General features: G+C 32.6%; 1 protein-coding gene across 1 annotated transcript in view; it reads left to right on the forward strand.

Annotated features, from left to right (window-relative positions):
- The window catches only part of LOC128556879 (uncharacterized), a 44,344-nt gene that overhangs the window by 22,689 nt on the left and 6,091 nt on the right, over positions 1-15,564 (forward strand). The window contains exons 21-33 of the mRNA XM_053542744.1: positions 114-245; positions 2,245-2,493; positions 2,709-2,763; positions 3,079-3,242; positions 3,748-3,921; positions 4,384-4,596; positions 9,396-9,438; positions 9,826-9,983; positions 11,257-11,439; positions 12,137-12,349; positions 13,358-13,400; positions 14,614-14,771; positions 15,164-15,337. Of these exons, the coding sequence (XP_053398719.1) occupies positions 114-245; positions 2,245-2,493; positions 2,709-2,763; positions 3,079-3,242; positions 3,748-3,921; positions 4,384-4,596; positions 9,396-9,438; positions 9,826-9,983; positions 11,257-11,439; positions 12,137-12,349; positions 13,358-13,400; positions 14,614-14,771; positions 15,164-15,337 (1,959 nt within the window). The remainder of the gene's footprint in view (positions 1-113; positions 246-2,244; positions 2,494-2,708; positions 2,764-3,078; positions 3,243-3,747; positions 3,922-4,383; positions 4,597-9,395; positions 9,439-9,825; positions 9,984-11,256; positions 11,440-12,136; positions 12,350-13,357; positions 13,401-14,613; positions 14,772-15,163; positions 15,338-15,564) is intronic.

Genomic DNA, 15,564 nt, shown 5'->3' on the forward strand with positions numbered 1-15,564 from the left:
ACACTTTACCTCTGTTTTAATTATTTTTGCTTATGGGTTTATTTCCTATTACTACAACTTTATTTCAAAATGAATATAGCTAAATTTGTACATCTAAAATGAGAATTTTGTAGGAAGCCTATCAAGTATTGCTGATGCACTTGGCGGACAAATAAACAGGGAAGTCTTTGATCTTCTATTAAAACAAATTGGAATTGACGGAATCATCAAAGAAGGTTCTTGCACATTGCCACCACCTCCTACAGGTCGGTATTCATCATCTGTGTTCAAAGAGAAAAATAGGACATTATACATTTTATTTAATTAACGTGTTAAGTCATAGTCACTTCTTTGAGGGAAAACAACACTATATTGTAAATTTTTAATATGGAACAGACATATCAGTTCTGTGAAATTACAATCTACTTCTTTTTTAAAAGAACAGATGCCATCACTGGTGGTACATACAGACGGAAATATATTTGAGCCGTATTTTCCCAACTATATATACAATCAGTGAAAGAATGTTACTGGCAAATGTTAATAAAAAAGGACTTTTAAAGTTTCAGTAGAAAAATATTGAAAATTTGTTACCAAGAAATACAAATACAAATACATGGCATTTATATAGCGCAAAAATTATAAAATATTCTATTGCGCTTTACAACTACATAACACACATTTAACTTATATATACATACAAAATATGAACAGGATTCTAGAACTTAGATTTAAAGATTTGGACATATATAAATACTATTTTACACCACTTCTGAATATTTTGTATTTTAACAAGACTACACTCATTGTTCATAAAACTGCCTAAATAAATGTGTTTTCAGTTTTGATCTAAAGCTGGCTTCAGACTGAATGTTTTTCAGATAGCTAGGCAGATCGTTCCACCATTTGGGACCAACGACTGCCATAGATCTGTCTGCTAGTTTTGTTCGCCGTCTAGGGATGTTAAAGTTAGTGTCACTTTGTGAGCGAAGTCTGTATCGTTGTCGAGTAGGTACAAGCATTTCCCTCAGATATACTGGAGCTGTACCATTGATGACACGGAAGACTATTACTAAAACTTTGAACATGACTCTAGCCTTAACTGGAAGCCAGTGTAATTCTTTCAGAAGTTCGGTACTTGGTTTTTCATAGGAAACATTTTTGACTACTCTAGCGGCATGATTTTGGACTCGCTGTAGTTTATTGATTTGGTAGGCTGGAATTTCTGTAAATAAACTGTTGCAGAAGTCAATGTGAGAATGAACCAATCCATGCACTAATGATTCAGTTGACTTCTGTGTGAGATGTTTCCGTATAGCCCTAAGGTTTCGTAACTGTACATGAGCTATCTGACACTTTTTCTGAATGTGATGGTCAAAGTTGAGTGTATTGGTCATAGTTACACCTAGGTCTCTGACGTGATCGACGCATTTTACGTCACACCCACCAACGTTTACACTTGTGATGTCCAATTTCGCTAACTGTTGTCTTGTTCCATACATAATAATTTCAGTTTTAGACTGATTCATTTTCAGTTTGAAGGTTGTCATCCATTTTATGATTTCATTTAGACAACTTTATATTTTTGTTTTTTCTCATTCAATTACTTAAACTCGATGCATTGGTTTATGCAATATGTATGGGGCGTTCCATGAGAACACCTGTATTTGTGACAAAATTTCAAAATTGACATAACAAAATATTCATTAAGGATATTCTTTTATCTTTCAAATCTGAAAATTTAAAGTGATTATCTTCACTTTTTCAAGAGCTTCTCTGCTTTTAAGTAAGTCTCTGAAAGCATTTTGAGACGTGACGTTATGAACGTCATGAAAGCAGTAATGGCGTCGTCATGTACGATGTGTATTTTTCAAGTCATTAATGGAACAAAGTATGCATATCACTTACTAAACATTAAATATATGCATATTTAGGAACAGTTTAAAATGATTTTACTAAAACAATAAGGAAACCGTATATTTTCGGTTTCATCACAAGCCTTTTATCTACACACCTCTATATCTTCATAATGCATGCGTGCTTTGAAATTTCCGTTACCATGACAACAAAAATAATATTTATATGAAAAATATGTTAGAATCTGATTTGCCTTAAATAACTGAATAAAAATATAAGTTTCAAATTTCTGCAACAACACAAAAAACAATGATTTTCCAGTATTTAAAACTACTAATTATGCAATGATTATATCATGTCGTTAATACAGGTTTTCTCATGGAACGGCCCGTATATTTTATGTTTCAGAATGTCCTCCGGCTATGAACATATCAACAATGATACCTTCATTTATGAAGAATATTCTACACTGCGAACTGGCTGACAACTGTTTCGGCATTTCATGTTGTGTTCATTTTGACTTTACAATACCATTGTCGTCTATTGAACTAGAAGTATCATTTCCGGTTTGGTTTAAAATGGATCCGTGTGATTTTCATGTTGACACCGGAATAGGTGCATTGCAATTTGAGGAACAGCTTCTCAAATATGAATGGGGTAATCAGCTACTGGAATAAAGAATATTAAGCAATTTACATGAACAAATGTTACTTTTGATTTCATAAACAATCTCATAAAAATATTCACAATCTTTAACACTGTCTATGAACCGACCATATTAGTTCTTTATGCAAAGAGCAAACAAGTTAAAAGACGCATCAGTGAAATATTTATTACGTTTTATCATTAATACTAATTGAAAACCATTTCAGGCAAAGAATCTACAGTAGCAATTGGGTCAGGCAAAGACGCACCCATAAAGATAATGTAAATAGATTTCAGTTTAATCATAATAATATATACTATATACAAATGTGTCACATTTAGTACTTTGTCGTCATAAATGTGTGTTTTAATTCAAGAGCGAGTGTTTCTTATATATCATTTTTGTATTCGCTTATTATCAAGCACAGCTCATATAAATACACATATCTGTTTTGTGTTGTTTGGTTTATGACTTGTATTTAGTTGATTTTCAGTTAAGTTTTGATGCAACTTAATATCAAGTGTTAAGTGAGCAACTTATAAAAATAAATCTTTCATATATAATTTTTATGTTTTAAATGCAATTTAATTCTTCAGTTACGCCATAGACAACTATGAGGATGGATTTATTATAGACCTCCGGGTAGATATATGTTTACCAATAGCTGGCGAAAAACACTGCATTCCTAAAGATGGGCTTTCACTTTTAGAGAAAGAAAAAATTCCAGCTTGCAGCTTAACTGCATGGTCTAACATTACAGGTTTTGATTATTTTAATATCGTCGACCTTGCCTTAGATTGTATTTAATATATTGTTATACTTGTAGATTTTCAAAACGTTTTTTTTTTCTGAAGTGCTAAAATTTGAGGTGAACCTTGTTTTGTTTAATGATTATTCCATATATTTATATATCTTTATTCATTGTGTGCGATTTTTATTCTTGTTAATACAAAACGTTCAAACTAATTTGTTGCTTTCTATAACTGATGAATATTGTAAACAGATTTAGATTAGCCTTTACGACAGAGTTGACAATGGTGATAATATCTGCATAAATCGAGAATTGTTGTGTGCAGAAATCCTCTTTCTTTTGTTATCGCTCTTCAATAAATGTATTTTTATTTATTTATTTTTTTATTATTATTTTTTTTTTTTTGCTTATATTTTTCTGATTGGTGTTTTGAATAGAGATAAATAATTGTAACTATTGTTTTATCCGCTAACTAAGTTTTTTATATATATTAAAGCAAACTTTTCCTTCGTAGATTTCTCACTAAGAGATTGGGTAGAGTCAAAAGGAGAAAGTATTGGAGAGCAACTGTCTAGTGCTGGCAGAGACGCACTCGTAGATCTTCTTGGTTTGAATGATTTACTGCTGTCTCCGCCATGTGACCGAAAGAGAAGTCCATACAGCCCTTCGCTAAGTGGATGGAACAACAGTAAGAATGTATATTTTTTGCCATTTGTTTCTTTGCTGGAAAGCTGCAAGGTTATTGACCGAACAAAAGGGATAACAAATACATGGACGGATACTTAAATAATTATTCACAATAAAAATGCTGTTCTTGTATGGTACATTTTCGGTTTTTACCTAAATATTATAAATATTACGCTAATTAAATTCCAGCAATGGCTTGTAAGATGATGTTTCTACAATTATAGAAATCCTATACGCAGCAAAAATGATTATTGTGTACATAGTGTACAGTATATTATTCAAGGCTACAGGTTGGTTGTATGGCTTTCACTCCCTCATACACACACAGCGAAGGGTTAGTTGTATTGATATTCACTCACTTGTAATACAAGCTAAATCCTTTCTCTCTTTAATAAGATGTATGTATCTACTCATACTGTAAAATGCAATACAAATGATTAATGTCATTTGTGTTTGGTTTCAGTGTGCCCGCTGAGTTTTGTGAATCTTCCTGCATTGCCAAGTGTTGTCTCATGCAGTGTCCCAGATTACTGCACCGGAATCAATTGTTGTCTTGATATAAAGGAAATTGGACTTGCAATAAAAGCCTACATTGATGTGAACATGTGCAACTACATTATATCTGGCGGAATAGAAACACAAACATTCAAATTCTCATTATTTAATTACGAGTGGGGTAAGTTGAACAATTCAAAATAGTCAGTCTATGTAGTAATAATAATAGGCAGTCTTGTCTGACTATCTATCACATGTAAATAAGGTACCTAAACTAAATAAATTCTGTAGGGCATTTTAAGCATACAGTTTACCATAACATTAGAAGGTGCACCCAAAAGCAGTAGTTGAAAATTCACATCATGTACGACACATTCAACAAAACATCTAACGATCCTCTCCCCTCTCGTAGTCTCAATCTGTAATTTGCATAATTAACCTGAAGTGCCTGTTTGATTTTTTCCATTTTTTACAACTTACAATCGACAACCACATATTAACATTTCAATATTATACTATTTCATTGACCTGTCAAAATGCATATTGATTACATGGTCGGTGCACAGAATATTTAAATCTTCGGTTGGTTTTCGGCACATTCCGTAGTGTACGGAAAGTAACCTGCAATTAAACTGCTATATATTTAAAACGTGTATATGGAGGCACGAAAGTCACGATAGCTCAGTGGTCTCTGTCAATAGCTTGAAACCTCGAGGTCTTAAGATCGAAATCGTGTAGTGTCTGTATTTTTTTCACAAACACTTGGTACATGTACATTTTTATTCAATATTTCCCTCATTGTATCTTTGCAATTTTTTTTTATTTTTATCACTTTTTTAATTTCTATTCTTTATATAATTTTTATTCATGGTTTATTTCAGCATATTACAAATTTCATAAATATGAATTAAAATAAGCTATATTCAAGATTCAGAGTCGATCGCTAAAATTTCAGTTCGACAAACATTATATCGTGAAGCCCGTGAATTGTGTCCCTTTGTAATTTAAAACATACAAATAAATTAACAACTAAAAATGAAAATAAAAAATGTTCTCGCCTATGGACTCGAACCAGCGAATTCGCGCATACTAGCCACGTGTTGTAACCACTGAGCCACCGAACCGGGTACGGTTTTCTCTTACAGTACTCACAATGATATTAAGACACTTAACCAAAATTAATTCCGTAAAACCTACGAATGGCACCGAAGTTGGACCGAATATTATAATATCAAATGCACAGAGCGTGCAAATTTGACAGGTTAAAAAAATAACACAATACAATCTAATGATGCTTTGACATTGTTATTTATTTACGGCATGAACCCAGTTTTAAAACGTCTCAAAATTGCACATAATATCTGCAGTTTACATGTAAAGCGTGCGAATTTTGTTATAAGGCAAGAAAATTTTGAAAAGAAAAACTTAACCATTTCTTGTGGGAATTTGTTATATTTGACCATATATCAGTACAGTGCAAAGTCAATATCTACGCCTCTGTATGCTTTTAAATGATAATTGCGAGTTGTATATACAAAAAATGTATGTATATTTGTCACTTTAACAATGGGAAAATGTCATAAAATTAATTAAAGTATGTCTCTGCACAATTCCATTTTATAGAAATGTTAATATGTTGGTAACAGGTTGACATATACTTATCTGAATTCGTCGGAATGTAATAAATGAACATTTAGGATCATGTATGATATTGCCAATATATTGAGGGGTTGCTAGAAGTTTCAGTTAGCATACATTCATTCTTCTGCACAATTACATTGAACTGCCTCTGGTTTACTAGTTTGGCCTACAGTTGTCAAGCTATAAATGGTGATTTTCTATCGTATTTCGATGAATGCTATCGCATAAGGGGTCAGTGTGTCAAAGGGCAAAGTCAAAGTGTTTTGAGAGTGAAAAAAGTTTCCTTTGCCTACATTCGTCATACTTTGGATGATTGACTGTGGACAGTAGATAACTAATATTTTCATGGGTGTCATTAAGTCAAAGGTCTCCCTCACAGTGATGTCACGACTGATAATTGGTTCTGCTCAGTACCTTAAGAACCCGTATGACCTACTGTTTTCAAATTAAAAAAAGAAATGATTGCCTTTAGATGACCACTATCTCTATGGGAGTCAGTAAATCAAACATTTAGGCCACACATAACTTTTAAATGAAAAGGTTTCCACTCGGTGTTAAATTATGCCTTTGACTACAGTCTTCAACCCTTATACAGTAAGATGATTACCTTTGGTCAGACTTGACCTCCTCTGCCTTCAGGGTCAGTAGGTATAACGTCAAGGTGACATTGAGAGTAAAAACAGCCTCTGCTAAATAGCAGCATGGCGTACAGGTGTCACACTTCACAGGATTATTGCCTACAGTCGGTAGATGACTACAAATGTTTTGGGTTCCGTAAGTCACAGGTCTAGGTCACAATGTCATTGAGACTAAAATATGTTCCATCCGGTAATGCAAGAAATTTAAGACCTTCTGACTTCAAACTTTATATTATGAGTACCTTTAGTCGGTAGATGACCTTGTTGTTTTTAGAATCAGTAGGTCAAAGGTTTAAAGTCGTGGTAACATTCGGACTAAAGATTGAACAGTCCATCATAGGGGCATTCGTGTTTAACAAACAGTTCGTGTTTTCATTAGAGTTCCAATTATCATTAGTAGCTTAAATCTGAGAAAAAATGTGTTACCATGGAAACATGAACCCCGCAACATATATCTTTTAAGTTTGTATTGGATAGCTAGGGCATATGCTAAATAAATCTATTTCAATCCTCTACAGAATAGGCAAATAGAAATCAGTTGAAAAGTGTTAGATTATTTAATCATAAAATACTTCTACAGGGCTTTGTGCTTTAAACCTAGATGCACAAATAACTGAAGGGATAGAAACAAATAAAGACAATTTAGCAAGAAGAACAATAAACTGCTAGGATTCAGTAAATTTTAATATACCCTTGTGTGACAGGAAAGGCCGTACCGGCGACAGTAACTATCAGAACAAATCAACACCCTTTACAATATTTACAAATTTATTTACATAAGATGATTATTAACAATGAATAGATATGAAGGAAATAAAAAAAAACTGATTATAAGAAAGAAAAAAATAAGAAAGTTCAGTATCTCTAGATACAAAAGTTCTTATAGTCCATTCTAATCTGACGTGACACAGTTCTTTAATTTAATTGCGAACTTTAAGTAGCACAAACAAAACGTAGCTTCTAAATTCAAAATACAGTCCCTTTAAACCGTGAATACGTTGATTCCGTGTTGGCTCCCTATGGTGGTAGGTGATTGCATCCCTGAGCTGACTTCAGAGGATAACAAAAATCATCGTCTTTGCGGTTTACGGCACAACCATGGGACGAAAGCTCTGCTCTGGGAATATCACATCCAGGCGAGTGAAGACAAGTGAACCTCGGGCATTGTACTTCAGGGTTATGACATCACCAGGAAAAATCGTCTGGCGGAAGAAGCTAAAATATATAACATATGGTAAGCACCATAGCAAAACAAATAAGTCAGGGCATAAAACTGCTCCTTTGGGAACACCATACCTCCGTAGGCTCCCATAAATAATACGTGCTACTTATACAAAACATATGTGCTACTAAGTTCAAACGTCACATGATTAAAATACGTCACTTATTACTTCCATTATTACAAAAATTACTTACTTAAAAGACTAAAGTTAAAGTATGAGAAAAATATGAAAAGTATATGATGAAACATTATAGATACGGACATGATAAACTGCAGCTATTATTTACAACTACAAATTAACAAAATTCAATATAAATCAAACGTTATATGATAGTTGGCATCCATATAATATCTAATGCCGTACACTACAACGGACATTAATTAGATGTGCTATAGACTGGCACACAATTACAAATTACAATAATATATTACATACACAGTACTAGACTTGCCATATAGATTTATACATAACAATACAATGCAGTAATGGCGTTCCATAATAACGAAATGTTTGACATAAGTTTTTGAAACAAATTACTTTATAAATATCATGTTACAAATTTCAGTACAAATTTTACATCTTATATAAATGAAACATTTTAGATTCCTCTTTCCAAATAATTTACAAAAGTCTGAAAAATTTAATAAATCATCCTGACATACTGAAACTAGCCAAAATCATGTGCCAAAAAGTAAATGTTACAGAATTCTGTAGAATGCACAAAAATTTACCAAATAAAAATCGTAATGCAAAAATCATACAAAAATCTAACAAATAAATTTCTTACCTCGATCGAGCATAAATTTCTAGCAAGAAAATAATTCAGACATAGATTCGTCTATAAAGTCGTAAGGTGGTGTGCGCAAGGCATATCTAGTCCAGTCTATTTAAAGGATAATGTCCCGCCAAATACTAAATTTCATGGGATTCACGGCTAAGCCGTGGACTCCGACTATTTGTGTTTCCACGGGATTCACGATATAGCCGGGGAATCTAACTACTTTGGCGCGAATTTAAATTGACAATTTGAGGCCCATTATAGTGGTTTTGGGGATAAAAACATAAATTACTTAAGTTTATAAAATATCAACTTTCTTATTACTGAACAGAATTTAATGAAATTTACATGGAAATTTAAGTTATGAAATACAGAAAAACATGAGAGGTATTTCATGCGTGAAATCTGACATTTACCTCAATAACTCAAAAATTTACAAAAAGATGATGCAATACCTGCATTTACAATACATATAAAATAAGGCCCGTATGTCAATTTGTGACACCTTGAATAAGTTTTGTGCTAAATTCTTGAAAGGGTGTTCTGATATTTATCACATTTTATTATAGGTGGGGCAGAAAAGTCGTGGGTATATTTATTTATCAAAATTGAATACACAACCGATCATTGTAACTAATAAACGTTTATAAGTAAATAAGAAAATAAAGATGTCAAAAGCAATTTTTCTATTTTGTTTCAGGTAAAACAGAAACGAAATCAATTAAGGACTTTTTTCGTCTGAGGTATGTTTATATAAATCCCCACATTCATTTTATTGAATTATTACAAGCCGGCTTCAGGGCCATGTGTTTAAGACCACTGACTTGATAGGTTTGAAACCTCACCTGAGATGTATAAATATTTTCATGTGAGGAAGTCATACAGTTGGCTTACGGAATGCTGATTGGTCAGTGCCTTCTACTGTCTGAAGAAATGCTCGGAGGGAAACGTTAGTTTTTCTCCACCAAGAAATGTTAGTCGCGGTATAATCTATAATTGTGTTAGTATGACTTGGAAACAACTAAATACAGATACAGAAACTTAATCCTTAAACAATTTTGATAACTGAATATCGGCAATATAAAATAGTCTTTACAACATCACTTATCAAAACAGTTTTATTCGAATAGTTACTCCATTAAGAAGCCAAACAATGAAAAAGTGTTCATCATAACTCTGCAACTAGCAGTATGCCTGGAAAAAGATGGAAGTTGCATGTTTGACAAGAAATTGTTAGACGGTACAAAGGTTCCACAAGTTGGATGTGACATGTCTTTTGATTTTGCAAGTAAGAATAATTTCGCTTACATAAAAATGTTCCGTACATGTTTATTCTCCCACCTATTCATTTGTTGGCAAATTGACACAAAGTGGATATTTCACATATACAAAACTGTATGTTTAATCTTAGACTTTTATTAAACAATATCTTATCAAAGCAATATTCATTTGTCCGAATGTTATGCAGTCAATAAAGAGATAGGAAGATGTGCATATTTACCTATGATCAAATATAGGGCCAAATATAATATGTAGAACCATCAATTGGTGACCTTGTATTGCTTCTTTTTTATTTTAAAATTTTGAATTAAATTACACCGGAACCGATTTATTGTCAAAGTTAAATAGGAGAACGTATGATTGGTTCTATACGTATACGAGGCATATTTTATTCCCATTGACATTAATGCAAGAAATTTAACAGCGCCCAGATATTATTCTGTTATCTGGATTAATGACGTTACGCTGTCACTTTTGTTTTATTAAGCGTATAGTTAAGCAGCACTTTATCTTTAAGGCCAAAATCAAAATATGACTTTGCTTTCATCCTAACTGCTTTATATTTCAGGGTGTTGCATTTAGGTGTACGTACGCGTTAGTTCATAATTGCTTAAAATAATAAATAACTTAATTACTATTGAAGACCGGAAGGACTTCCAACTTCAATACTTCTGATTTACATTTTCTTTTCAATCCTAACTTCATCACTTTAACTTCCAGCTTCGTTACTTTTGACTGCCATCTGCATTATTTTTAACTTTAATTTCCTGTTTCGTTACTGTTAACGCCCAACTTTATTAAATCCAACTTTATTACTTCCAACTTCGTGACATCTAATTTCTATCTTTATTTCTTTCATGTTCCTGTCATTTAACAGTTATACTTCTATCTTTCAACCTCATTACTTAATATATCAGGAAATAGGAAGTAATGAAGCTAGAAGAAGAACGGAAGGAAGATGGTAGTTAGAAGTTATTAAGTTTGAAGAAAGGTGTTAGTAAGTCTAAAGTAAGAAAGTGAGAAGTCCGAAGCATTGAAGTTGAAAGGAAGATGGTTGTTAGAAGTCATTAAGTTTGAAGTTAGATGTCAATAAGTCTAAAGTATGGAAATGAGAAGTCAGAAGTATTGAAGTTGGAAGTCCCTCAAGGAATTCTATACATTAGAGATAATTGAATTACATTTTAGTTCTACTTATTTAGCAAGCACTGATTCGTTATATTTTCATATATTGTACTTTAAATATGTGCAAATACACGTTAAATACACGTTGTTTCTGACAGATTTTTCTGTAACATCTTGGCTTGAGAACAACGGCCTGGGACATCTGAATCCTTTAGATGATTTATGGGGAGATGCTGTAAAGTTTGTATCGGAAGTTATTGGTCTTGACAAGTACTTTCTAGAAGAGCAATGTGATGTACATAAGGATCCATACAGAAATGCAACAGATAATTGGAATAATGGTATATTATAATTTGCACTTAAGGGTAATTAGAAGTTTAGTTTGGATCTCAAAAGATGAATCTCAAAAGCTTCTGAGAGTATAAAAATCGTTCACAGTCATCTGGAATATATATGTTTGCTTCCCTTTCAAGATGGAGGCTTCTCAAATTGCACAATTCTTTACACTTTGTTTGTTTAAGCCTAAAGAAAATGTCAGGCGCTATTTCTTCGAAATATGTTTTTATTTTCAAGCTTGGGTTTCTGTTGGATTCTTCAATATTGATATATAAAATAATAAAGCAATAATGATGAAAATTCCTTTGATCATATCTGAATGTTACAACTAATCTTTTTGTGTATACAAAGTAAACCAATGTCTATGGTATGATATAGTTAATCAAATTTGTTGATATCATCTCGGGAACAGGAAGTGTTACCAGAATTAGTTGTCTCCTGTATATTGGAATATTCTCCAAGTTTTCATCAGTAGATGCACTTTATGCAAAAGCTTAACATGTTAATTCACGGTACAAGCTGTGTGTTTTTATTGCCACATTTATATATATTTATTTCATATAATTCCAGTTTTAGTACTTATCATAATAGGATACACTGTAAGGGGGTTTGATCATTTCTCTATCGTCATTAAAGTTTGTGTTATAATATTGAGTTAATAACATTATATAGTAATCTTCTATCAGCTAAATTTTATTCCAGATTGTCCAAAACTTAAAGTGAATTTGCCAAGTTTACCAGCATCAACAGTCTGTCATATTGCTGCCTCCTGCACTGCAATAGACTGCTGTATCAGTGTTGAATATCTTAAACGTTCTTTACAAGCGTCTTTCAATATTGACTTCTGCAACTTCACAATTCGAGGAAACTTGGAAAAGTCAACGTTTAACTTTAACATAATTGATTATAAATGGGGTATGTTTTTCTTTTTTGTCATTTTTTACGCTTAGCCTTACATTTTGAGAAAAACAAATCAAACAACACCAAATCATAGAAAAAAGAGTTGTTTCAAATGAAAACTGAACAGCATGTAAAACATGTATATTACGCTACGAAACAAGTGTCAGTATACTGATATAAACATTGAATTCCGGGAAAGGGCTGCCTAAAGGGGCTCCACTTCTCGGTAGTTAAACGCCTTTAAAAACTCCCCATTTTCAAAGACCTGTTACATATATTCGTTCTGACGCATTCGCAATAGCGTACCACTGTTAAAATTTCACAAAACTTGGTGGAACACAGTTTTCAGCAATTCTTTATTTTTTTCTTTACAAATGGCATACATTTTCAAAGGGGGATAACTTTATTCAGAATATTTTAAGTATCTGTCGTACGGGACCGTACGGCAGAACATGTAATGGTCAGGTAAAATATTGGTAAAGATGTAGTTCGTTTATCAAATATTTCTGTGTTTTGATGGTATAATCCTAAATCCTAAACCCTAAACATATAAAACGGGATTTTTAAAAGCTTATGAAATATATTTATTTAATTACATTAATACTTCATTTGTGTACCAAATATATTTGTCTAGCTTTTGAAATGACGTTGGGAGCATTGTCCCTAAATGAGAGTTGTGATTCGATGGTTTTAAATAATATTGTATCATTGTTATAATTTCCATCACCTAAACCGTCGATCTAAATCAGAATCATCAAGTAACATAATGTACCAGCGCTAGGTTGTTCACAGCCTTTATTGTTGATTCACTTCAGTGTTTACAAACCGGAATTCAAGATCATTCTGAAGCATTTTTACTTAAAATAAAGTTATGTCTTCTTATGTTTACACACGAGCTAGGAATGTATCTTTAGTAACTCACACTAGTAACGCTAATTATATATAATGTTGTTTGTTTGATGTGGATATTAATCCATCCGAAAGAAGCATTTACAGTACTGAAATCATATTTTTACATCGCAGGACAACAAGCTGAAGAAACAATATTAGAGCTTATTAAAATCAGGTTGGTACCAAGAATTATTTTGACAAGAAATTGTAACCGAGTCACTAAAATTACACCAGAGTTTGAAAGTGTCTGGAAATCTGTATTTGGTCAATGCTTTCAAAGGTTTATATCCATATATTTTTCAATTTGAAACAGAAAAAATTAAATATGTAATGCAATACTCTATCATATTAAAGGGAAGTAATTAATAAACAATCAAAATACCTGCCTTTGGGAGACAACATTTATATCGTACTAATGAAACTTGTTTTAACATACACAGCAGTGAAAGTAGTTACCAGAGTTGGCCAATGAATAGAGCTGCACTGCATATCTGCCTAATGTATTGCAATCATAATAGTGCTATACTTACCTATATATACAATAAATGTTTTACCTGGGTTTGCATTCTGTTAATAGCTTTTTATATCTATATATACAAATCATTTTACGTTAAACATATTTTTTTTATTTTTTACAGTAGTGGGATGATTAATGAAATAAAAACATGTATTGTACTTTATGATATCATATCACTTTACCAGGACATGCGACAAATCAATTTATTATCAGTGTGACTGTTTGAGCCAAGAAATTTTAAAATACATCCATGCAAAGTAAAATCATTATCCAGACTAAAATACCTACAGCTTATGTCTTTTACCTTTGAGATAGGGGCCTTTGTTTTGCATTGAACACATTGCCTTGCTATGTGCAACACTTGTGCCACGTGATTTTAGTATCCCTAGATGGACTGTAGAGTTATAGATCGGACTCGAAATAGACCATGTTTACCTTTAAACTTCGAATGTGACCTTGACCTCTGAGGAAGGGTCTTGGTCTTGCACGCGACACTTTGCCCGATTATTGGAAACAGTTGTGCCAAGTAAATTCAAATCGACTGATGAATAGCAGATTTATTCACCGAACATGAAACAGCCTCTAGTTAACCCGTATTGGGAAAAGTTTTCAAAAAAACCTTCATATATTGCAGAGCAATGTACCGGACACAAAGTGTAACAGACGGACGGACTTTCGGACGGACAGAAGGAATAGCCAACATTTTCTTTCGAAAAAGGTGAAGACAATAAAGGATGGGAGACGATTAAAAATTTAGAAATGTTAATTTCAGATGTAGCAAAAGTATATATATTGTTGATAAGTTTATGTAGTCTCTTACGAATTGATATTGCTATCTATCCAACTGAACCGATCACTTATTCACCTGTAGGTACACAATAGACAAGACTGAGAAGAAATTTGTAGTTGATCTCTCTGTGGCTGTATGCATGGATTCAAAAGCACCATGTCAATTTACAACAGATATCTTCAAGAATACAATGATTCCAATACCAGTATGCAATCTCTATGCCGGATTTAGTCTAGGAAGTATGTAAATGTTTCGGTTTTGTTGTCCTAGTATACTAAAATCTAAATCTTTTAATGAATTTGATTTATATTATTTTTGAACATGTGTACAGAATTTCTCTGTTGGAACGATTTATTATCCGCTGTCAATCAAACTGGACTTGAGCATTTGTTTTCCTTAATTAATCCTAATGGGAAGGTAGGTATATTCGAACATTAGTCATATCTGACTGGTGGATTCGTTTTACACCAATGGACACAAAGGACTGGTGTAGCGTGTTGACGATGCTCGTCAGCTAACTTTACCTGATTTAAATATTTGTTCAATTCATTTTGAATATTAGATATCTGTTTTGTTTATCGAATTTACTTGTTATATGTTCCATATTTCAACATAAACCTTATTTTTCCAGATTTTTCTCTGAATAAATGGCTGAAGGACGTCGGTCATACACTTAATGATAACTTGCCATCGTCGGTGGTTTCATTACTTCTAAGCCAGTTAAACATTGATAAGTTCCAACAAAAACCTCCATGTGCTGCCACTGACGAAATGTATAGAGATGCAATGAATGGATGGAATTCAGGTTGCATATTAAGAATGATAAATATCTACGCGGGATTGAACTGTTTAAGATCGGCCCTATATGTGTTATTAATATAAACGTTTTTAACATGTTTTGTATATACTAACATTTTGTCAAAAAAGGATTTTTTATAAGCCCGAAGTTGATTTGAACCAGTTTGAGAAACCTGATATAAAGATTTATGTCTTTCTACATGTGTATATGTTTGCCTAATTATATTAAATCCT

This window comes from Mercenaria mercenaria, chromosome 1, assembly GCF_021730395.1.
Source record: "Mercenaria mercenaria strain notata chromosome 1, MADL_Memer_1, whole genome shotgun sequence".
NCBI classification, from domain to species: Eukaryota; Metazoa; Mollusca; class Bivalvia; order Venerida; family Veneridae; genus Mercenaria; species Mercenaria mercenaria.